Consider the following 24,524-nt stretch of genomic DNA (forward strand, 5'->3'; position numbering starts at 1 on the left):
CTGGTGCTACAGCCCAGAAACCATGCGCCACTCCTACAAATGGCTAACACCAAGCTGCCCACTATGTGCCAGACACCGTCTCTCTACCTCGTTTAATCTCACCAGCAACATCACGAGGTAGGTAATAATATCATCCTTATTTACACTGGAGAAAACCAAAACAGCTGGCACATGAAGGAATGTGATGTTAGTGAATGTCAAATGGGCACAAGAGTGCTGGCTAACACAGGGATGGGGGTGGCTGATGGGGAGTGTTTCTCAGATGAGGGTCTCACAGAAACAGTGTTTCACCAGTTCAAAGTGTGTAAACACTTATGAGATACAGCATATGAACAGATACCCTACTGCTCCAAGTACAAGACCAAGCCTGTGCTATGATCTCTCTCTCTCTCTCTCTCTCTATCGGTGCTGGGGATCAAACCCAGAGCCTCCTGCACGCTAGACAAGTGCTCTGCCACTTGGCCACACCCCCTAGTCCAACCAAAGTTTTATTAAACTAATAATTAAAAAAATAATAATCACAGGCTGGGCACTGGTGGCTCATGCCTGTAATCCCACCTACTCGCGAGGCAGAGATCAGGAGGACCATGGTTCGAAGCCAGCCCAGGCAGATAGTTCTCAAGACCCTATCTCAAAAAACCCATCATAAAAAAAGAGCTGGTGGAGTGGCTCAAGATGGAGGTACTGGAAGCCCCAGTACCACAAAAAATAATCACAACAGTACACTAGTGTAAGGAATTATTGAAATTGTCCTGATTTGTCATTTGAGTTGTGAGGGCCAGAAAGGATTGGTTTGTTACCTGAAGGCCGCGGCACCGCACATATCAAGCATAGGGTGACAGGGCTGTCTCCTGGGCCTGCCCCCCTCCTTAAAGCACTGGATCAACTCTGCAGCAGGGGTGCGTGTGGTGGGGGGCTGGTAGTCGACTTGAGCCCATTCCACCCTCCTGCATCTGCTCTGGACAATGTGTTCCAATCAGGCGAACTTCCCTCTGTGTTGGGCAGGTTGTTGTTGCCACTTTTATGTTGTCCCAGGACACAGTTACACCTTGCAAAGGATCAGCAGCTTCCAACAGGAATAAGATTTTTAAAAATAGTTTTAAGAATTTGAATTTTTCAACTTACTTAATTTTCTGTTGCATTTTGAGTTTCAGGTTAGTAGATGTTAAAAACATATTTCCATTTGTGAAAATGAAGAGAAAAGCTGGACAGTGGCTCACACCTGTAATCCTAGCTATTCAGGAGGCAGATATGAGGAGGATCTCGGTTCGAAGCCAGCCTGGGCAAATAGTTCTCTAGACCCTTCACAAAAATAGGGCTGGCAAAGTGGTTCAAGTGGTAGAGTACCTGCCTAATAAGTGTGAAGCTATGAGTTCAAGCCCCAGTGCTAACAACAACCAAAAAAAGAGGTAAGAATTTAAGTTTATCTTTAGAGGGTTATAATTTGCAAAACAGAGGCAGAAAATGGCAAACTTTAGCTTCATTGAGAGATACTGCATTGAAAAGGAACTATAGATCTACTTCTGTTTCTTTTTGGTTAAACATTAAACTTTCTTATTTCTTCTTTGTTTTTGGAGGAGGGTGGTACAAGGGCTTGAACTTAAGGCCTTGTGCTTACCAGGCAAGTGTTCCACCACTTGAGCCACACCTCCAGCCATGGATTAAACTCTTATTAAAAGTAACGCTTTCACATTTAAAAGAATGTGAAAGAAGCCCAACTCCCTCCTCCTCTCACCCTCCAGTGACTCTGGCAGCCATTGAGGGTTTCAGCGAAGGCATGGCTAGCACTTCTGGACTTTGAACCTCTAAAGCACCACGTAAATAAAAACAGTTTAAGTAACATACTGGCAGCATCGCCACCCCCTACTGCTCGCTCCAAATGGTGCACAGCTGGAACAGACGGTTAGCAGCCCTTAGATCTGTAACCCTGCCAGCTACTCTGCTCCCGGGTTTGGGAACACATTCATTTATTTTTGAAAGACAGAAACAGCAGCAACATTCACTCTCACAGGGGCCTCAAGTTTATCCACAAAGTTACAGGCAGCTGTTACAACCAAACGCAGTCCCTAAAATGGTGATAAACCAGGGAGACATCCAAGGTCAGGAAAACAGAAGCATAAAATCAAGGCAAAATATGGTTGACGGACTTCATATACTCGTACCAAACAGAACAATGAAACCTCTTGCAATTGCTTTAAATGGGGCAGGAGGGGGTCAAGGGGGAGAGATGGTGGGCGTGATCTAACCAATGTTCAATATAAGCCTATTTGGAATTGTCAAAATGAGTCCCACCACCCCCCCCAAAAAAACAAATTACATCCTAATAAAAAAAAAAAAAAGAAAATAAAAATAAGCCAGGCATTGGTGGCTCATGCCTATAATCCCAGCTACTCAGGAGGCAGAGATCAGGAGGATCACAGTTCAAAGCCAGACCCCGGGAAATAGTTCTCAAGACCCTATCTCAAAAAAACCCTTCGCAAGAAGGGGCTAGTGGAGTGGCTCAAGGTGAAGGCCCTGAGTTCAAGCCCTCCCCCCACCAAAGAAAAGAAAAAAGTCAAGGTAGAGGAGAATAAGAACAGAAGTATACAGGTCACAGAGCTGTCATTGCTCTGTTCATATCCACAAGTTCTAAATTTATGGAGAAATGACGCAAACAGTGGTGGACATGAAATGCTCCGGTTGTAGACATCACCTATATTCACGCTTTTCTAGCACACACACACACTTCCTATGGTTTTAAAAGATCTGCTCGTCCTAGCTAGTTGGAAGGCTAAGATCAGGAGGCTTGTGGTTCAAGGCCAGCCTGGGCAAAGAGTCTGCAAGACCCATCTTCAAAATAACCAGAGCAAAATGGACTGGAAGTGTGGTTCAAGTGGCAGAGCACCTGCTTTGCAAGTGTGAAGCCCTGAGTTCACACCCCAGTCCCACCAAGAAAAGATCTGCTCTACTGACTGGAGTTCAGGGAAAGGCATTCAAACAGTGGAGATTATGTCTTAATTTGGCCCATATATTCTGGAGGGCACTTTGCAATGTACAAATATGCTTTAAAATGTACGACCCTTTGGGCTGGAGGAGTGGCATGTGGTAGAGCACATGTCACAAGCATGAGGCTCTGAGTTCAAACCCCAGTACCACAAAAAAATAAAATAAAAATAATGCATGACCCTCTGACCCTCAGCTCTCTCTGGGGACTTAGCTTTGGGAAAACTTGATGGATCAGGTCAAAACATTCTCTGCAGAGATGCCCACGGCAGTGATTTTTCAGCAGAGTACCGGCACTGATCTAGGTCTAACAGCAGGCTGGATCGATAGGTTACGATGAAAAATGCTGGACCGTGGACTCAGCAGAATGGTGAGGCACGGAACACTGCCCCACATGGGGATATGTACTGGGAAACATTACAAAGAGTGACAGGAAGAGTGAGTGCCCTTGCTGGGTTGTGGGATTCCAGCTGACTCATTTTCGGTACAGATTTTCAGAGAAACTTTGGAAATGTTCTGGAATCAGAGAAAATTCATGTGAAGCCAGGTGCTGGTGGCTCACACCTGTAATCCTAGGTACTTGGGAAGCTGAGATAGGAGGATCAAGGTTCTAGGCCAGCCTGATCAAAAAGTTCTTGAGACCTCATCTCCAAAATAACCAGAGCAAAATGGACTGCACCTGTGGCTCAAGTGGTAGAGCGCCTGCTTTGCAAGTGCAAAGCCCTGAATTCAAACCCCAGTACTGCCAAACAAAACACAAAAGAACAAAACCCAGGCAAACTGTTGAGCTATGATGGTGGACCATTAGAATACTGAACTGGTCTATGGTTTCCCTAGCGATCTCATGCTGTATGGCCTGAGGCCCACACTCCTGGCCCCAGTTCTGGCTATGACATGAAGTGTCCCCATGGGCACCTACTGAGGCTGCAGGCTACCTACAGAGAAAGTGGTCTTCTGCAGGCCTGGGGCACACAGTTTGGTTTTGAATTTCCAAATTTTATTTGCATATATCTCTCAGAGTGGCAAAACTTCAATCGCTTGACAAAATCAGCCACCGGAACACTCATACACTGCTGGCTGAGCCGGATGGTACAACCACTTTGGAAAATCGCCTGGCACGTTCTTCTAAAGCTGGTAGTATATTGTTTGACACTTAGCACGTCTACTCCTGTGCATACCCAAGAGATCTGAGGGCTTGTGCCCACCAGATGTGTACTAGAATGATCCTCAAGCTTCACTCATGATATCCTGTAGCAGTCTGAAAACAATTCAAATGTCTATGAAGAAAAGAATGAATTGTAAGATAGTCACACTGAAAAGGAACTAACTACAATCGCCCAGCCACATGGATGAATCTGACGAGTACTGGGGTGAAAGCACAAAGACAAAATACTAAATGTCATTAGAGGTAGGGGAGGGGCCCCTTCCGTAGTGTAGAGCCTGGAAGTCAGTATGAGGGCAGTTCAGTGGGGCTTGTCAGTCTGTCTTTTTTCTTTTTTTTTTTTTTTGGGTGGGGGTGGTAGAGGGTGGTGCTGGGTATTGAACCCAGAGCTTCAGGATTGCTAGACAAGCACCCCACCACTGGAGCTCCCTCCCCAGCTCCTCACTTCTTGACAGGAGTGCTGGTGACACAGATGTATTAGCTTGTGATATCTCTGTTTTGGTGATACTGGCGTTTGAACTCAGGGCTTTCTGAATGTGAGGCAGGTGCTTTTTCTCTTGAGCCACGTCCCCAGTCCCACTTGTCACTATGTAGTGAGCTATATATACTTCAGCACACTTTCTCTGTGTTTTGTAGTTCACTTGCCCAGATCAGCAGGTAGGTTAAATTAGTGTTTGTGCAGCTTTCATCCTAACTTTGACGTTTTGTTTTTGTGGTGACACTGGGGCTTCTTAGGCAGGTGCTCTGTCATTTGAACCACAGCCCTTTTTGCTTTAGTTATTTTCGAACCAGGTCTTGCTTTTCTGCCCTGGCAGGCTTGGTCCTCGATCTTCCCATCTACTCTTCCCAGTAGCTGCGATGACATGGGGGTCTCCCTGTTGGCCCACACTGGCTTCAAACTGCAACCCTCTAGGTCTCCACTTCCCAAGTAGCTAGGATTACAGGCAAGAGCCACCACACCCGCCAATAATTTTTACTTTTTAATTGCAGAATAAATAGCCATGTGGAATACTGAACATAACAAGAATCCAAGTTGCTGCAACTCTGTGTACTTTGAGTCTCTTCTGCAGGTCTGTACAAGGCAAGAATTAATGCTAAATACTCAAGTTAATGTCACAAATGTAAAGTCAAAAGCTACCTGAAACCTGTGGAGAGTGGCATCTTCCCAGGTGGTCCCAGCCTCCCAAGTCTGACAGGAAAGGATGCTCATAGCAATGGTACCCTAGTTCTGAAACTTCTTTCCCATCAAGGAAAAAAAAATGTTTTTGATAGGCAAAAAAAAAAAAAAAAAAGGTATTTCTGGCTTTATAGTTTCATTTTATCAAACAAAAAGCTAAAGCAGAGGCTGTTGCAGACAACAGTCAATATTTGGAACCATTTTTCTGCTCCTGGCACATGATTCTTTCTTCATTTGTTTTTTTCGGTGGGACTGGGATTTGAACTCAGGACTTCGCACTTGCAAAACAGGCACTCTACCACGTGAGCCACACCTCCAGTCCATTTTGCTCTGCTTATTTTGGGGTTGGGGTCTCAAGAGCTATTTGCTTGGGGCTGGCCTTGAACTGTGATCCTCCCATCTCAGCCTCTCAGGATTACAGGCGTGAGCCACCACACCTGGCTACAGAGATGTTTTAAAGTGTTATATGTTAGACTTGTAGACTGTTGTCCACACTGGAAACCAATCAGGCAGGTACTTTCACTTACACATCCCCTAGTAAACACAGGTTGAGAAAAACAAAACACTAAGCGAACAAGGAATCACATGCCTAGACTGCTTGCTTTACACAACCAAAGAATAAACGCATCCCAGTTTCATATTAAAAGGTTTGTTCAAAACACGCCCATGATAAGTGGCCAGGATCGTAGAGTTTTCAGCAGCATCTTCGACCACCATTTCATTATGAAAATACATTTGGTTTGTGCATTTATTGGTCACTAGAAACTGAATTATTATTTGGGGGACAGGGTGGACGTTGGTCCTTTATAGATTCCAGGCCTCTATCTAAAACTTGTATGAGTGCACAAAACGCTCATCCACCTCAAGGGCAGATACATTCTTAAAATGAAATGAAACATTCTAGGAAAACTATCAAGGGAACAGCCGGGCGTGGTGGTACCTGCCTGTAATCCCAGCACTTGGGAGGCAGAGGCAGGAAGACTGGGAGATGGAGGCCTGCCTGGGCTATCTAGGGAGATGCTATCTCAAACAAAACAGAAAATGAAAAGGAAAGAAAAGTACCAAGGGGGGAGCAGGGAGCCTGGCAGAGAAAGGCACTAAATCAATCAATTACATATGAAGTCATTCAACAAACACAGGGACTGCACACCAGGAACTGTTCTGAGTGCCTGGAATACAACGAAACCAAGCTCCTTGCCTTGGAGAGGTCATATTCCAGGTGAGGAGGAAAGAGATGAACAAACACCATAAATAATATATCACAGTAAACTCTGAGGCAGCAAGCTTTATGGGGAGAAGGTGAAGGGAGCTTAAGGGAGGGAGTGAAAGATAGGTGGAGCTGTGGCGATTTTAAGAGTTGTTTGAGCAGGCCTCCTTGAGAAGGTGACATTCAAAGACTTCTGTGTCCCTTTCACCCTCCCTTTGTCATTTTCTCCCTTCACTCAGGGCTTAGCAAGGGTTCCTCAGGTAGGGCCTCCCGGATGAAGCCACACCCACCTTTCCTCCACTTCCTGACTTTAAGGCTTGGAACTTCTAGGAAGGCTGTGGCCACTCTTAATTAAGGGTGTTTTTGAACTTCACTCTCCCACTGACACATGTACTCATCAGAAAACCATGCAAAATCACAACAGGCAAGCTTTTGAGGGCAAATTATGGGCACAATATAAAGTGTGGGAAAGGGGAGGTATCTTTGGCCGAACTCAAATTACCAAGAACAGCTGGGTTCACACAGGTGGCTCACACCTATAATCCCAGCTACTCAGGAGGCAGAGATCAGGAGGATTGTAGTTTGAAGCCAGCCTGGGCAAATAGTTGTTGAGACCCTATCTTGAAAATACCCATCACAAAAAAGGGCTGGTGGGTGGCTCAAATGGTAGAGCACCTGCCTAGCTGTGTGAGGCCCTGAGTTCAAACCCCAGTGCCACCCCCCCAAAAAAAAAAAAAAAAAAAGAATCACCAAGAGCAATATTACTTGGTATTATTAGGTCACTTGTTTGAGAATCAGTAAAGCACATATCCTTGTGGGAGTTAGCCCCAATCGCCAGTAACCATTTGTCTAAGTACATGTTTTAGAAAAGTCAGCAAATGTGCATATATATATTTAAGGATCGCTATCACAGCAGAGGGTCACACTACTGTATGAACCTCCCTTCCTTTCAAGCAGTTACTGCAAAGAAATTTGAGTATTTAAAAAAACAAAACAAAACTCTAAAACCCATACTAGCAAGTCATAAAATCTCATTTGCAGGTGGCTTTTGTCATCACACCTGGTAAGGTTAGTTTCTATTAGTAAAACACTGCAGATTGCTAGGTAACAAAGCAAAAAAAAAAATTGTTTTTTCAGTGCTGGGGTTTGAACTCAGAGCTTCTCGATTGCTAGGCATGTGGTCTACTGCCACGGCCATACTTCCACCCTTTTTTCCTCCGGTCATTTTTGAGACAGGATCTCACTTTTTACCCAGGCTACCCTGGACCGTGGTCCTCTGGATCTTAGCCTTCCCTATAGCTGGGATGACAGGCATGTACCACTATACCCAGCTGTTGGTTGAGATGGGGTCCTGAGAATATCCTCCAGATCTCTGCCTCCCAAGTAGCTAGGATTACAGGCGTGAGCTAGTTACCGGACCTGGTCTAGGAAACTGTCTCTAAAAGGACTAGTTTCACCAACATTGCTAGTAAAATTTGTATATATATACAGTGTGTGTGTGCACACGCGCTGGTGGAGATAGAACTCAGGCTCTTGTGCATGCTAGGCAAGTGCTCTCCCTCTGAGCCAGGTCCCCATCCCATAAATTGTTTTTAGCTTTGCTCACTGAGGGTGGGAGAGGAAGAACCCATGAGGAGGTGGTGGAAGGCTTTCAGGTTTCCAGTCAGAGCTGGGAATGTAAATTTTCACCATGGCCAAACCATGGGCTGGCAGCCTTCACTTCATTTCATAGATTATATAAATTTGTCTGGTACCATGAATTCTAATCCCACCACCGAAACGTAAAAAACAAGACCCCAAAACATTAACAAGGAGAAGGTGGTTAAAATCAGCCAATCAACATCTAGTGACCATGCAGTTTGATTTCCAACACTTGGGGATGGAACCCAATAAGGTATTGGTTTCAAAAACTGAAAACAGCTAGGTATGGGGATGCATACCAATAATCCCAGCAATGTGAGACAGGAGGATCACGAATTCAAGGTCAGCCTGGGGTACATATTAAGACTGTCTCAAAAGAGAAAAAAACTGATTTATACCTCTTTATGTCCACATATGGATAAGCAAAAATGATGAAATCAACACTGTTTTCCTCCTGCTCCAGCTCTGTGGGTAGTGCAACATGCCACAGTGAGTGACATTTGTAGCACCATAATTTGTTTGAGTATAGCCCATCCAAAGACCTCTGCCTGGGCTGGGGGTGTAGCTCGAGTGGTAGGGTGCTTACCTAGCATGTGCAGGGGCCTGAGTTCAAAACCCCAGTACACAAACAAAACAAAAAACCCTCCCCAGACTCCACACTAAGAAGAGCAGAGTTTGCTCTGAGATCTGGTGGCTCACCTCAACTGATGCTTTCCCACAGAGGGAAGATTTTTAAAAGCCTGTATGTGAGAAATTTGGGTACCCACATGTTATTACATGCCGGTGGATTGTGATTTCACACATAATTGGCAATGATCTGTGTCCCCAGTTACAAATTTTTTCCCCAACTCTGATCACAGAGTAACTTCTAGTTCCTAAGTTTAAAAGAATGTCTTATTTACAGTTTTTGTCAAACCCCACACCTCCTGCCCTATTGTGGTCATTTAAATAAGAACAATCTCAGTATACCAGTGTGAGGCATTAAACACTGACATTTCTGGCACTTCTAAAAATTGCCGTCTATTAAGGAAACATACTAATAGGAGTTTTTGGTCACAGTTGCTGATCCCAAAAATGCTGTGTCAACAGTCTACTCTGTCTAAACTATAAAGCATAATTCACATGCTACAATATATACTTTATGTATTTGGACGCAGGGAATCAATAATTTTTAGACTTCAATGGCTAGAGCATGAAAATATTTTCATGCTGTTTTTAAATCCTCCCCCAGCAAAAGTCAATAAACTTTGATTTCAGGAACTCACTCAGACCTTACAAATCCAGAAATTCAATTTTAGGGTTAAGGGAGAAAAAAAAAATCTATAAAAGTGACCAAATGGTGGGCTTTAACCCTGGCTAGGAATAAATTTAGAGAACTTTAAATCTCAGGGGTTCAATGAGCCTAAGTGGAATTCAAACAAAAGTTGTTTTGTATTCTATTAATAGCAGATGATCAAACGCATATCTTATTTCAAACTGGAATTCACTTATAAGTACTTAAACTTACTAAAGTAGCCTCTAATCCTATGTGTGTGTGTGGAAAATTCTCTCTCTCTCTCTCTCTCTCTCTCTCAACATGCAAACTCAGTGCTCCCCTAAACTTGGGTCAACATTTTAATTCAAACCTCTGCTGCTCTTTGATTCCAATGGCCTCCCGCGGTCATCGATGGATACAAGTCAAGTTCAAGTTAAAGCTGAGGCTAGAAAAGGGGTTTCAAGTCTCCCCGAGAGCTGCCAGCCTACAAAATTCCCCGACCTGGGGCTCCTGGCTCACCTGCGATTCCTAATTACAGGGGAGCTGCTCCCCACATTCTTTGGGTGTCCTTTTCCTTGGAGGAAACTGGAGATCGTTTCTTTGGTCTCTTTAGGGCCGCGGGGGTCACTGATCCCAAGGAGAAGTCGGGTGGAGGATGGGAGTCCTGGGCTCCGCAGATCCCTCCACAGACACCCCCACCCCAAAAAAATTCGGCCGTAAACGGTGCACACTTGGGGCGTCTCCGGCTCCAAGAGGGCCAGGAGAGAGGGGAGGGCCTTCAAAGGTGAAAAAAACCTCACCTTACCCTACCTGGCGAAAACTCCCGTTCCTGGCCTCGAACGCCCCCAGACCCCAGCGCCCCCAAATTCTGGGGACCTCCAGTCTCGAACTCCGAACCCCGGCGCCCCCAAATTCCAGGGGCCTCCCACCTCCCGCCTGGAACCCCGACGCTCCCGAAGTCCCGGGACCTCCCCCGGCCTCGCACCCCGGACTTACCCGGTAGGTGTTCTCGGTGAGCCGGTTCACCTCCTCCGGCCCCCGCGACATGGCTGCAGCCTCGGGGCCGGGCGAGCGCGGGAGGGCGCAGCGGGGCCTCGTGGCCTCGCGACCGGGGACGGCGGGAGCTCTGGGAGGCGACTCGGGGACCCTCGAAGGTCGGCCACCGCCCCAGCCGTCGGCCAGAGCGTCTCCGCTGCCAAAACGTCAAAAGTTTGCGGCGCTTTGCCCGCGAGGAGCTCAGGAGCAGCTGCCTGACGCGGCCGAGGCGAGCGGGGCGGGCCGGGCGGCCCCACCTGAGGCGGACGGAGGGGGCGGGGCCGAGGGGGCCGGTGGGCGGGGAGACCCCACCTGAGGAGGCCTGATGGGGCGGGGCCGAGTCGCCGTGGTGGGCGGGGCATAGGCAGGATAGGGGTCAGAGAGGGCGGGACGGTCCGGATAGACGGAAGGAGACAGGTCGAGCCAGGATGGGCGTGGCTGAAGACGGACGGGAAGGAGTGGGCGGGGCGGCTCCTGCTAAGGCGGTCGGGATGAGAGGGGCGGAGCAAGTTGGGTGGGGTGGGCGGGGCCATCCCACCTGAGGTGGGCGGGGCGCCACCGTGCGCCCTCTCGTGGCCCGCCCGGGACTCCAGGCCACGCTGCGACCCGCACCCGCGCGAAGTTTGCAGCTGCCTTGCTCTCGGGCTACGGCAGGACCTGGACCCATGGCATTTAGGTCCCTGTGGTCCTAGAGTCCGGGTGTGCACCGCAAGGAGCTGACCTTATAGGTCCGAGGGGCCCATGCCCTCTCTGGGCGCTTCCCCCAAGGCCCGCCTTCAGGCGACCGCAGGAGTGGGGAGGGGTAATCCACATCCTCGGATGGCCTGATTTCCCTGATAGAGTCCTACTGGCAGGGCCCCCAGGGCACGACTCTTACAGAAGCAGCAAAGGGACTGCCACCTACAGTGCTGGAAGCTGCCGGAATATCCAAAAACTCAACCCATGCCAAGATCTGGTTACTGAAATGTTAGGCCATCGTAAAGCATCACATTGAGAATGGCTTTCAGCTCAGGGCGTTACAACGGTGCTAATCATAAGATCTTTATAGGATCCGGAAAGTCACGATGAGCTGAGGTGTAGGGCCTGTGACTCCTGGGGCTCCCTGTTCTATCTGCGCCCGCTGAGCCCTGCCCAGGGGTGAGGCAGCTGTCCTTTCTGGGCCTCTCCCAAAGTGCACACCTAGCACCGGGGTGACCCAGTCCCCTAGGGCCCAGAACAGTCTTCTAGCAGGAAACACTGCTTAGCATTTGAGATTTCTGACCAACAAGAGTGAGAGAAGTCTTCCTGTGACTTTTTTATTTTAAGCTGCTGTCCAGGTCCAGTCGCATACTTTATAGGCTGTTAGGATACGAGGTTTCTAAACTCTTCCTGGAATAAAGTTCACTAGGAAATGCATACAAAGACAGCTCTGTGTGGCCTGGATGGGAGCACCGAAAGTTTGAGACACCTCTGGACTTAGAACAGACATAACCCCTTGGCCCTGGGGAAGAATTCTTATCGGTTTTGCAAGCTGTAAAACATACCATGCTTGGGATCCAAACGGTCAGACGCTAGAGGAAATAACAAATCAGCCCTAGGTTTCAGACAGTGAAAGTGGCTTTCTTAAGAGTTCCAGCTGGCTGCCAATTGGGATTCACTTGCTGTGTGTGGAATGTCTTCGTGACCTTACAATTAGCATTATTACATTCTAGGCTCTTCAAGTACATCTGTTGGCTTCACTTGAACTTGCAAATCGCTGCCTTAATTTTACAGATCACCTCATGTCTTAGAATTTCCCTCCTGTGCCTTCTTTCCGATAGATGAGGCAGTCATCCGAGGAGCTACAAAGAGCACAAGAGAACTTAACCTTTGACACCCCACAGTGTGGCAGCAAGGTTCAGAGCCACCCTAAAACCAACTGGTATCTCAGATGACCCAGTTTGATTGACTGCTGGGGTTGGAATTTGATGGAAGAGCCAGGCTCATTGTCATATGGAAATCTGAAAAATCTTCAGACAGATATCTGGCTATATTTAAATTTCCTTTATGTAAATAACTTCCAAGCTAAGATCATCCTATTTCTTTAGAAGTCTTTTGAGGTGATCCTTTTTTTGTGTGTGGTACTGGGATTTGCGCTCAGGACCTCATGCTTGCTAGGCAGGAACTTCTTAATTGCTTGAGCCACTCTGCCAATCTTTTGTTTGTTTGGTTGGTTGGTTTGTGCGTGTGTGGATGTGTATGTAGGATGGGTTTTTTTCAAGATAGTGTCTCTTGAGCTATTTGCTGGGGCTGGCTTCCAGACTTGATCCTCCTGATCTGTGCCTCCTGAGGAGCTGGGATTATTGGCATGAACACCAGTGCCCACCAAGAACAGTCCATTCTTAATCTTGTCCTGGCATTAAGTGTAGTTCATGCCAGCCCCAGCTCAGGGCTGGCCACATAAATGCTGAGGAGGTCTTTATTGAACAAAAGAGCACGTTTATTTGTTTTTTGGTTTTGTGGAACTGGAATCTGAACTTGAAAAGCAGGCGCTCTACCATTTGAGCCATACCTCCAGTCCATTTTGCTCTGGTGATTTTGGAGATGGGGTCTTGAAAAGAGTCTACGACCTTGAATTCTTCAGTCTTTTGTGCCCATGGCCGCCTCTACTCCTTGGCTAGTGGCCCCTTCCTGTGGCTTCAAAGGGTCACTTCACTCTTAGCTTCTGCCATCCTGTCATCTTCCCCTTTGGCTCTTCCTATGTCCTTCTTAGAAGGAACTTTGTGGCCAAGTGCCAGTGGCTCACACTTGTCATCCTAGCTACTTGAGAGGCCGAAGTCAGGAGGATCACAGTTCAAAGCCAGCTCTGGGCAAATAGTTCTCGAAACCCTATCTCTGCCAGGGCTGGCAGAGTGGCTCAAGTGGTAAGAGCTCCTGCCTGGCAAGCGTGAGGCCCTGAGTTCAAACCCCAGTACTACCAAAAAAAAAAAAAGGAACTTCGTGAGTGTATCAGGCCCACCAGGTAGTCCAGGACCATTTCCCTGTCTCCAAATCCTTCACTCCACCATATTGGCAGAGTGTCTTAGGCCAGAGGAAGTTCCCGCCTAAGTGAGCCATTTTCCACCTGCCCCAGCAAGCATTGGAATTAGAGTAGAATGTTCCAATAGAGGACTTAAAATGCTACTTGGGAGTGAGTGGTCAGGTGAGGCCACTCTGACACCGAGTCTTGGCTGAAGTCCAGAAGACAGGAACGAGCTGGGGCGTAACATCTAGGAGAAGGGAACTCAAGACTTTTCTATTCACAGAGGGGTTTCCAGAACAAGACAATCAAACCCCATCTGGTGTCCTAGCATTTTGATGGGAATTTGCCCCAAAAGATTGCTGTCTTGCTGTCCCGGGACAGGTTTCTGTCACAAAGCTTGGTGGACAGCCCTAGGGCAGACACCACGGAGACCAAGAAAGAGCCCTTGGGCAGCTGCACTGGTAGTTAAAAGAAGACAGAAGATTCCCTTCCCCCAAACAAAAGCTAGTTTTGACGGTGGCTGTCAAAAGGTTAGGGACATTGTCCCTTGTAAGAGTGTCTTACTAACTGCGAACATAAATAGGACGTTTGGGATTTTTACTGAAGCAGCAGCAAGAAGGGGAGGACTTGGTTGCCTGTCCCCGGGGACATGTCCTGCTGAGACATAGACAGGACAGACCGGCTCTTCTTCCAGTGGCTCCAGGCCCCCAAATAGCACTCAGCACAGAAGAGCTGCGGGTCATCCTTTTCCATTGATTCTTTTGCTCTGAGCCTTATGAAGTCTAAGAACAACTCAGACCGTGGGCTCTTGAGTTTGCATTCATTCCTTTTATTTCACTGGGGTTTGAACTCAGAGCCTCTCGCTTGCTAGGCAGGTGCTCTATCACTCGAGCCACTCCACCAGCTCAAGTTTACATTCAATCAACAAACACATCTGCAGAGTGTAAATGATCATTTGAGGCCACATTCACCTTTGTAGCGATGGCGGCCACGGACCGCACCTCTCTTACAGCATTTGCTCTGATCCCCCTTAATTCTGCTTTCTGCACCAGCATTAAAAGGTGAGACCCACCTAGTTCTTCCTGCACCAGGACCCACCCCCAGCCCAGCACCAGATGGAGAGCAGAAAAATCAATACTCAACTAAATCTTTTGAGCCCCGTGACAGTGACAGTGCTCACAGCTGTAATCCTAGCCAGTCGGGAGGCTGACATCAGAAGGATCGAGGTTTGAGGCCAGTCTGGAGAAATAGTTCACAAGACCCCCCTCTCCAAAATGACCAGAGCAAAGTGGACTGCATGTGTAGCTCAGGTGGTAGAGCGCCTGCTTTGCAAGTTCGAAGCCCTGAGTTCAAATCCAAGTCCCACCAAGAAAACAAAAAACTAAACAAACAAACAAAGACCAACAGCAAAACACACACAACCTGTTAAAAGAATCCCGTGGGGCCTGGGTAGTAAATAATCCCTCCAGAACCATTTGTTATTTCTTCCTGCCAGGTACCCCAGAGAGCTTATCATGCCATGGGGTAAAATTTGCTGGGGTGGCAGGCGTGAACCACTGCACCCAGCCTTTTCCTTTTGAGATGGGGTCTCTCAGACTTTTTTGCCCAGGCTTGTCTGGACCGTGATCCACCACTCTCAGCCTCCTGCCTGGCTAGGATTACGGCCTTGAGCCACCATGCCAGGCCTGCTTTGTTTCCTGATGTTCAACAAGACATTTTTTTTTTCTTGCAAACTCAGCTAGGTATTAAAACATTTTTGACACACTTTGTCATTTAAAATCTTTGTCACTGTAGGGATTCTGGGTTGTCCCTTCTGCCAGGAGTCTGAAAGGATCTTTGTTGTGTGTTTGGGACTGTGGAAGGAGACCCAGTATCTGGTTCCAGTGTGTGTCATTCGGTCTGTAGCTCCGGCCTCAGCAGTTTTCACTTCTTCGTCTGTTTTTTTTTTTCACCTCTGAAATAGGGTAGTTGGTCTTCAAGTCAATTTTTGCTGGAAAATTCTTTCCGCTTTTAAACTCCTCTGCACGACTCTGATGGGCAATCGTTTTCTCTAGGTGCCGGCTGGCTCCTTGCCCAAGGCCAGGAGATAACCTGAGCATTGCCTGGCGCTCAAGGTCAGAGAAGGAGCCCGGCCTGTTGGCCTGAAAACTTCCCACGGCGCAGCTCGGCAGGAGGAAGCCAACCTGGAAGAGGGGACCCGGGGGTGGGGGTCTGCCCTGCTCCGGCCTCTCCTCAGTTGCCTTGTCCTGGCTTTCCCCACATCAGGAGAGACAGCTCTAGACTTTCCTTACCTAAGCAAATCTGTGTTCTGTGTTTGCCAAACTCCAAACACCGATCACGTCTCGTGGGATTTACATCCTGGCGTCCGGGCCTCCTGTTTTTCCATGGAGAATTTTTCCTTCTGGTGGCCCTTTCATGAGCGGGAGGACTGAGGAAATGATGTCACAGAGGACTTCTGAGGATCTAGTGGGCCAGGTAAATAATTCCTTTTTATTTTATTTTTTATTTGCTTCTTCCTCCTCCTCCCTCCTTCCTCCTTTCTCCCTCTCTTCCTCCCTCCTCCTTCTCCTTTCTCTCTCTCCCTCTCTCCATTCCCCCCACCATGTCACTATGTTAACCAGGCCACCCTCAAACTCCCAGCCTCAATCCACCCTCCCACCTCAGCCTCCCACGTAGCTGGGACTACAGGCGCCCCCGCTGGGCCTGGCTGCTGTGTGGTTAGTAGTAATAATAATTATTGGTTCCCTCCATGCGTCTTGATCACTGCAGCGAAACCAGAACGAGAACACGTGAACTGCCGAGCGCTCCCGAAGGGAACACCAGGAGGTCAGGGGACAGCGGTGGTGGTGGTGGAACGGAGTGGAATTTTCTTTTCCTGAGGACCATTCGTCTTTTAACAAGCAAAGGCAGGCAACATGGGATGTCCCTGGTGACCCTTTTTGTCTGCAGCCATCTTCTTACACGTCCATACTCATGTCACCTTCCCCTCACCAGCCCCCTTTTTCTTGGACCCCTGATGCTTCTAGCAAACTTGGTTCCAGAACAACTCAGACCTTCGGTGACCTCTGGCTCGCACTCCCTGGTAACAATCCTCGCTTTAAATTTCCAGGGACCCGTGAGATCGATAAAGAATATCAAAGGATGCAGCCATTGAAATTCAGCAGCAGAAGAAAGTTTTCCATTAGGGCCAAATGCATACAATTATAAATAATTAAGCAAAACCTTGAGTCGTCATTTATGTTTCTTTTCAGATGTCACCAACATCTTGACATCGACAGAGGAGCACCAGAATTCTTCAGAATCCATGCAGAGACTTGGCCAGTTAATGTCCCCTCCGTCCCTGGGCACAATGAAAGTTTTAGCAGGAGTCTGGTCGTGATATTAGAGGGTGGTACAGACCCAGATAGGAGTCCAAAACGCCTAAAATCACTGTTCTCTTGTTACTAAAATGCACAGGCCACTTCAAAGGGCGCATCCCACCTACCTTTTGTTGTATTTAGAGAAATTTAAAATCTGCCTGGGCATTGGTCCTCACGCCTGTAATCCCAGCTACTCAGGAGGCAGAGATCAGGAAGATCACGGTTCGAAGCCAACCCGGAGAAATAGTTCCTGAGGCCCTATCTTGAAAAAACCCATCACAAAAAATGGCCGGCAGAGTGGCTCAGTGCGAAGGCCCTGAGTTCAAGCCCCAGTCCACAGCGGGGAAAATCCGTAGTCGCAGTGACATTTTGAAGGGCGTAAGCACGGAAGGGCAGATGTTCAAGCCCTTTTTTTTACTCTAGGGGATGGGGAGCTAAAAGAAAAAAAAGTGATTTTTTTTTGGGTCTCCTTGCAGTTAGAAGTAGAAAAACAGACCCACTGGGGCCCAAAATACAAACCAACAAAGGTCTGTTTTCTAGATCTTTCTAGCAAATACAAGTAGACACCATTTGAAACAAGTCTAAATGCAAACAGGTAGCGGTTGGTCGGCTGGAAAGACGGAGGCCAGGGCTCCACAGCACCATCGAGCCCCGAGCTGAGGCACCCCTAAGTGACACCAACTGTTGTCCTTTGACTCCGGGGTTTGCTGGTTCCACGACCTCTGAGGATACAGATGTCCACGGACACTTGCCTCCTGACATCTCTACCACAATGTCAACGATAAGTAAAAAGTCCTCGGACTGCACTGTGTAGGGAAAAATGACCAGGAGAAAATCCGCACAGATCATGCTTAGTGCAGGTGAGATTTTCTCCTTGGAATTTTTTTTGGTGGGAGTGGGGTTTGAACTCAGGGCTTCACGCTCACAAAGGTGCTCTCCCGCTTGAGCCACACCTCCAGGCCATTTTGCTTTAGCTATGGTGAACATAGTGTCCCATGAACTATCTGCCCAGGCTGGCCTCAAATCACAGTCCTCCTGATCTTAGCCTCCCGAGTAGCTGGGATTACAGGTGTGAGCACCAGTAACCAGAATTTTTTTTTTTTGCCATTTTTTGAAGAGCATTGGTTTTCTTTCAATAAATAAATTTCAGAGTCATTTTTCAAAGTTGGCAAAGAGGTGCCTTATATGGATAAATTACCACAAAATAGGAAAATAATCACCTGCCATCATTAACTAAAATGGTGGTACACCTCTGAACTCTTAAATGAGTTCAAAATTTTTGGAAGATTTTAGCAATAGCTTTCCTCTCTCTCTCTCTCTCTCTCTCTCTCTCTCTATATATATATATATATATATATATTTTTTTTTTTTTTTTTTTTTTTCAGTACCGGGGTTTGAACTCTGGGCCTGTACTCTCTGGGCAGGCGCTCTATCACTTGAGCCACACCTCCAGCCCTTTTTGCTTTAGGTATTTTTCACATAGGGTCTTGCACTTTTACCTGGGCCAGCCTTCGATGGTGACCTTCCTGTGTTCACCTTCTGCACACCTGGGATTACAGACCTGCACCCCCATGCTCAGCAGAAGAGATGAGGTTTTATTTTAACTCAGAGCATAAAGTATCACTCATAGTTCCTTAGGTTTTGAAATAGTTTGGAAATTTGACACTAAGCTGTTGCAATGCTCGGGTGTCTGCACTCCCCCACCCCCGGGCTGAATGAACTGTTTGTTTATTGGGTGGATTCTGGGGTCTGAAATCAAAGAATTCTTCTTTCTGAGCAACACAGCTGGGACCAAGGGACTATGCTGGTACATGGAGTGGTTTCCAGACTGCAACAGGAGAACAGCTTTCCTAATCCTAAGGGCTGTGGGGCCAGGCACCAGTGGCTCACACCTGTAATCCCAGCTACTCAGGAGGCAGAGATCAGGCAGTCCAAGGTTCAAAGCCAGCCTGGGCAAATAGTTCGTGAGATCCTATCTTAAAAAAAAAAAAAAAAAGGCTGGTGGAATGGCTCAGGTGGTAGAGCGCCTGCCTAGCAAGCATGAGGTCCTGAGTTCAAACCCCAGTGCTGCCCAACAAATAAAACAAAACAAACAGAATGGCTGCAGGCTGCCAGAACCAGACCATTTGTGACTTGGTGACAGGAGACTTGTCATTGGAGTGGGGTGTGGTCCCCAGGACTGTGTGCTTGGCATGGTGGAAGCAGTTGGTCTGGCAAATTCAGCTCAGTCCCAGTGGCTCAGAGCTGTCCTGGGCCTCTGGCTCCTGGTCACTAGGGGTGAGGGCGGGCAGTGCCCCAGATGACCCTGAAGGGGTGGGGGAAGGTCATGCTGTCCCTTCGGACACTTTTCAAGAGATGTGGCTGTCAGGCTGCGGGCCCCTCTGAAGGCACAGGGTAAGTGTCACAGACACCCCTGCTGTGAGCAGGGGCCCAGCTGCCCCTCCCGCTTCCTCCCAGCCCCTTTGATCTCCAGTGTGAACAGAGATTTTGGCTCACAGGGGACCTGGCCGGCTGCTCCCTCAGACCGCAGTCCCTGACTGTCCATACCGAGGAGGTTGAGCAACTCCTGCACAAGTGCGCTTCTGGTCGAATGAATATTTTCTTTGCAGAGTGAGTGATCTAGACTTTAAAATATAAAAAAACATTTTTTTTGCAGTGCTGGGGATTGAACCCAGGACCTCATGCTTGCTGGGCAGGCGCCCCACCGCTTGAGCCATGCATGCCCTCCGTTCTTCTTGCTTTGGTTTACTCTTCAGAAGGGGCCTTGTGCTAACTTTCCCTGGCGCTGGCCTCAGCCTGTGATCCTCCCGAGGAGCTGGGATTACAGATGAGCAATATCGTGCTGGCTCAATCCCTCTGCCTTTAAGAGATAATTGCTCCTGACCTGATTTTGCTGCCTCTGCCACTGGACGGTAGGTGAAACCCTCCTTTCATTTGCTAACTGTTGTTTGACCTTGGCATGACCCAATGTTGAGTCTTTATTTCGTTTTTTTGTAAAATGGGAGTGAAACACCATGAGGTTTACCAGTGTGGCATTTCTGGGGCCTGGAGTGAGGGTTGGGGGCTGAGACTCCTTTTTCTGGGCAGCCCGTAGGTTGGCAGCTGTGCCTCCCCTGTAGTACTTCGCCCCAGCTTAGTTCTCCAAGAACTGGGTCACCCTGGGACTGAGTTCTTGCTTGTTCATGCGGGTCACAGAATGAGTCACCTTGACCAGTTGCTGACAGTTGAGTCACATCAATCGGGAGGCCAAGACGGACGTGACGTCATCAGCAAACACAGCTGGTCATAGATTTGGGGGCAGCTGTGTTTGCCGTGGAGATCAATGTCACTGCCCTGGCTGGGTCTCCGTGTGGAGGGCTCGTGTAACTTTCTGTGACGAGCGTCTATAGGGGACCAGGAGCTGCAAGGTGGAAAAACGTCCCCAGGGACCAGCCGATTCTGTGATCATGCGGGGGAGGGGGGGGCGCGCAGCCCTGGCTGTTAGGGTGTCTGATGGTGGCTGTTCCTAATGGTGGTTTGATATGTGTATATAGAATTTATTTTTCTTTGCAGTACTGGGGCTTGAACTCAGGCCTACATCTTGAGCCACTCCACCAGTCCTTCTTAGTGAAGGGTTTTTTTTTTTTTTTGAGATAGGTTCTCTTGAGCTATTTGCCTGGGCTGGCTTTGATCTTGATTCTCCTGCCTCAGCCTCCTGAGTGCTGGAATTACAGGCGTGCTCTGTCATGCCCGGCATGAATTGCACACTGTCAGATGGTCTACTTTATGGTACGTGAGTTCACACAAACAAACAAACAAAGGACAACGACATAAAGAAGAGGGCTGGGCATGGCAGCTCACGCCTGTAATCCCAGCTACTCAGGAGGCAGAGTTAGGAGGATTGAGGTCCAAGTCCACTCCAGGCAAATGTGCAAAACCAAAACGAGCTGAATCCAAAGGAGTGGGGGCAACTACAGTTCTAGACACCCACAAGCTGCTACCAACCTCTCCCTCCCCACAGACAGACACACAGACACCCACAGACACACCCACAGACACACACACAAAACCACACACAGACACAGACACACACCCACAGACACACACAAACACACACGGACACACACACACTCAGACACACAGACACACGCACACACAAAGGCAGGGCCACCATGAAGGTCCCTTTCTGAGGGCAGCCCAGTTGTCACAGCTCAGCCCCCGGGGGGACCCAGCTCGAGGTCCTGGGCCTTATAGGCATTGGCTGACCCGGGACACTGGGTGGGAGTGGCCCAGCGCTGGCCTGAGTGACTGCAGTGACGTTGGCACTGGAGTGCCAGCGCCCTGGGTGCAGAGCCAAGGAGCCACCTGCTGCGCAGCTGGCGTGGACGGGGCTGGTGCCACTCCTGGGCCCAGGAGTGTGGCCGTCCGTGCTGCTGGGCCCCAGGCTCTGGCCAACCCTGGTCACCCTGGCTGGTATAGCCGGTGCCCCTTTGTCCCTCCTGGTGAGGCGCAGGTTAGTGACCTGCCATGTGATCCCTACCGGAGTCTAGACCGATGGAAAGATCAGGCACACGGATCCTGTCTGTATTTAAACATTGTTGGGGACTTTTTGGGCAGCACTGGGATTTGAACTCAGGGCCTCACCCCCGTGAGGCAGGTGCTCTACCACTTGAGCCACTCCACCAGCGCTGTTTTGTGATGGGTTTTTTGAGGTGGGGGGGGTCTCAAGAACAATTTCCCCAGTGCTGGCTTTGAACCGCGATCCCCCTGATCTCTGCCTCTTGAGTAGCTGGGATTACAGGCATGAGCCACCATGCCTGGCTAAACCATGGACTTTTTTGCAGTAAGTTTGATTTTTAAAATACTGCATCAAAGGCCTGGAGGGAGGTGTGGCTCACGCAGTAGAGGGCTTGCTCAGGAAGCATGAGGTTCTGAGTTCAGTCCCCAGTACTGAACAGAGATCAGTACGATATCACACGAGTCACGTGATGGGGGAGTTGTCTGGGACTCTTGTAAGAGGTGCGTGGCGTCCATTGCTCTCTCAACACACACTGGTCCATCTTGTTCTACCGTGCGTGTGTCAGAACCGTAGACGGATGGAAGGAGATGACTGTACCACTCAGCGGCTGTGGAGTTCCGCCCTGTTCTGCAGAGAAGCCCCAGAGGCCACCGCGCTCTACAGCTTGCAAAGACTCCAAGCCTCGGGCCCTGCGGTGCCCTGCGGACTGGAAGCTGCATGAACATGAACTTCCCGGAGATGCCACTAGAAGGCGCTCTGGCTGCACAGGTGAGCGCGGCTCCCCGGGGAGACTGAGTCACAGGTGAGTGACGGGACATTGCTGTGGCCTTTGAGTAATGGATTCCAGCATTACACTCTGAGGAGCCAAACTCCCTCCTTAGGTTTTTTTTTTTTTTTGGAGACTGGTTGGCCTTGACCTTGAGATCCTCTGCCCCCCAGGCGCGAGATTACAGGCAGTGCCAGGTCATTTGTTCTTGATCCTCTCTCTATTGGAGGTGCCTTTGAAAGCCTGGTGAAAGCTGCAGGACCGCTCCTCCTTGGAACAAATTGAAAATAACTTAAGGTTCAAGATCTCCCCAGGAATGCAGAGAGAACCCGTCTGCCATGTTTGCTGTGGACATGTCTGATTTGGGGTTTATGTTTATTTATTTAATGTTACTGGGACTTGAACTCAGGACCTACACCTTGGGACTCTCTCATATGGGTTTTTTTTTTTTTTTGAGATAAGGTCTTGGAAACTATTTGCTTGGGCTGGCCTCGAACTTTGATCCTCCTGCTGTTTGAGTAGCCGGGATTACAGACGTGAGCCGCCAAGCACCCGCTGAAAAGATGTTTTTGAGTGCTGACTATGTGCTGTACTGCTGTGGGTGCTAGGAGGCCTCGGCCTTTGTGGAGGTTCATATTCTAGGGGAAAAGACGAGCTGTGAAAATGGACAAAGCTGTAACGGTCGCCAGCCCTGTTCTCTGCCCTTCTGCCCTTCCCATAGGTGGCTGGATTTTATTTCTCGGTGCTCTTGGGACTGGGTGAAGCCATGTGACCGTTTGTGGCCAATGAAATATTGACCTGTTCTATGCCCTTGACGTTAAGGATGTCAAGGTCATTGTCCTTTACATCCTCTGTTCTGGGCAAGAAAATTTTTTTTCTTTTGCTAAGTCTTTGGAAAAGGTCTGTTTTATCTGAGGAGCCGATGGCCATTCTTCTTCCTGAAAAAGAAAATTATAGAAAAAAAATCAAGGACTTGACAGGCTGAGGTAGAAGGATTGCAAGTTTGAGGCCAGGAAGGAAGGAAGAAAGGAAGGAAGGAAGGAGGGAGGGGAAGGATGAAAAGCCGTATCTCTCTTTTCTCTTTGGCTGCCAGGAAACTCAGAGCCAAACCAATAACTCAGTCACACATTAGCCCTGTAGAGTTTCTTTCACTCGGACATCCCACTTTCAATGCTCACTTTTATTTTACCACCTGGGTTTAAGTTGTCTCAGATCTACACGGAATGAGCAGGGTATAAAATAAAGAAGTAAACGTAACTGCATGAAGCTGTTTTTTTTAATAACAATGTGCTCATTTATAAATGGGAAGATATTGAAAAAGTTGTCTCTAAAGTGATTTTCTGTCAGCAGACTCTTCTATTCTGGCTGACTTTCATTATAAAATTGAAGATCGATCCCTCAAGGAAAAAGAATTTGAGTCCTGAAATATTATAAAATTCACACTTTAAAATGGCAAATATATGTAAATTCACAATTTTCAAAGGAAATAAGCATGCCACCATAAGATAAATTACAAACTCAAGTGCAAAATAACTATGGAGAATTGTTAAGTCCTGTCGTGAGGATTTGAAGCTCACTGGAAAAGAAATGTGCTTTCATATTTTTTTTGGTGGTCCTGGGATTTGAACTCAGGACCTCACACTTGCTAGGCAGGTGCTCTACACTGAGCCATGCCCCCAGCTCTTCTCGTGTTGGGTGTTTTCGAGGTAGGGTCTCTGAACTATTTCCCTGGGTTTGGTCTCAGTGGTGATCCTCTGATCTCTGCCTTCTGAGTGCTGGGATTACAGGAATGAGCCACCATGTCCGACTAGACACACCTCTTTTGGGGGCTGTATCGTTCATTCCCCTTTTCTGGGAATCCCCTGAAACAGGGTTTCTTGGACCTCATACACCTTGACTTTTCCACAACCCTGCAAACCCCTGTCTTATTAATCTGCCAGTACTGGCTGTTCAGATCAATTCTTTGTCTAAACATAAATTGATTTAAAAAAGAAACAGTTAAAATAACATATGGTACGCATAAGTCTACATGTTTGCTGTTTTCCTAATGTATGTTACGATCAATTCATGGCATTAAAATAAAAAGTGCTGTGGTGTGTTCCCCTGAGACCCTCTCTTTCACTCTGCTCTGACCACGTAGTGAGGTGGGGGAGGCAGGTTCTCTCTTGGTAGCAGGTGGGGTCTTGAAAACCCCACCTGTCTATATTAGCCAGGCTTGGTGGCTCACGCCTGTAATCCTAGCTTGGGAGGCTGAAATCTGGAGGATCACAGTTCAAGGCGAGCCTGGGCAAATAGTGTGAAACCCCATCTCCAAATAACCAGAGCCAGAAGGACGGGAGGAGGGGCTCAAGTGGTGCCTACTCTGCAAGTGTGAAGCTCTGAGTTCAAACCCCAGTCCCACAAAAAAAGAATTAAATAAAAATGTCCGGTAAACTGGGTATGGTGGCACCCGCTTGTAATCT

General features: G+C 48.2%; 1 protein-coding gene and 1 long non-coding RNA gene across 4 annotated transcripts in view; one reads left to right on the forward strand and one right to left on the reverse strand.

Moving 5' to 3' along the window:
* Positions 1-10,726, reverse strand: part of Baiap2l1 (BAR/IMD domain containing adaptor protein 2 like 1) — a 67,712-nt gene extending 56,986 nt beyond the window's left edge. For 2 of the 3 annotated variants that reach the window (XM_074075529.1, XM_074075527.1), the window contains exon 1: positions 10,421-10,726. In XM_074075529.1, the coding sequence (XP_073931630.1) occupies positions 10,421-10,471 (51 nt within the window). In that variant the 5' untranslated portion in view covers positions 10,472-10,726. Of the gene's footprint in view, positions 1-800; positions 1,067-10,420 lie in introns of all 3 variants that reach the window. The other variant, XM_074075528.1, reaches the window with a different exon arrangement.
* LOC141423983 (uncharacterized) lies at positions 1-24,393 on the forward strand. The gene is made up of 6 exons (XR_012448766.1): positions 1-117; positions 5,135-5,214; positions 15,494-15,914; positions 16,691-17,658; positions 19,455-19,710; positions 21,862-24,393. It is a non-coding gene; the product is annotated as an uncharacterized lncRNA (long non-coding RNA).
* Positions 24,394-24,524: the final 131 nt, after the last annotated feature.

Source organism: Castor canadensis, chromosome 6 (genome assembly GCF_047511655.1).
Source record: "Castor canadensis chromosome 6, mCasCan1.hap1v2, whole genome shotgun sequence".
NCBI lineage: Eukaryota > Metazoa > Chordata > Mammalia > Rodentia > Castoridae > Castor > Castor canadensis.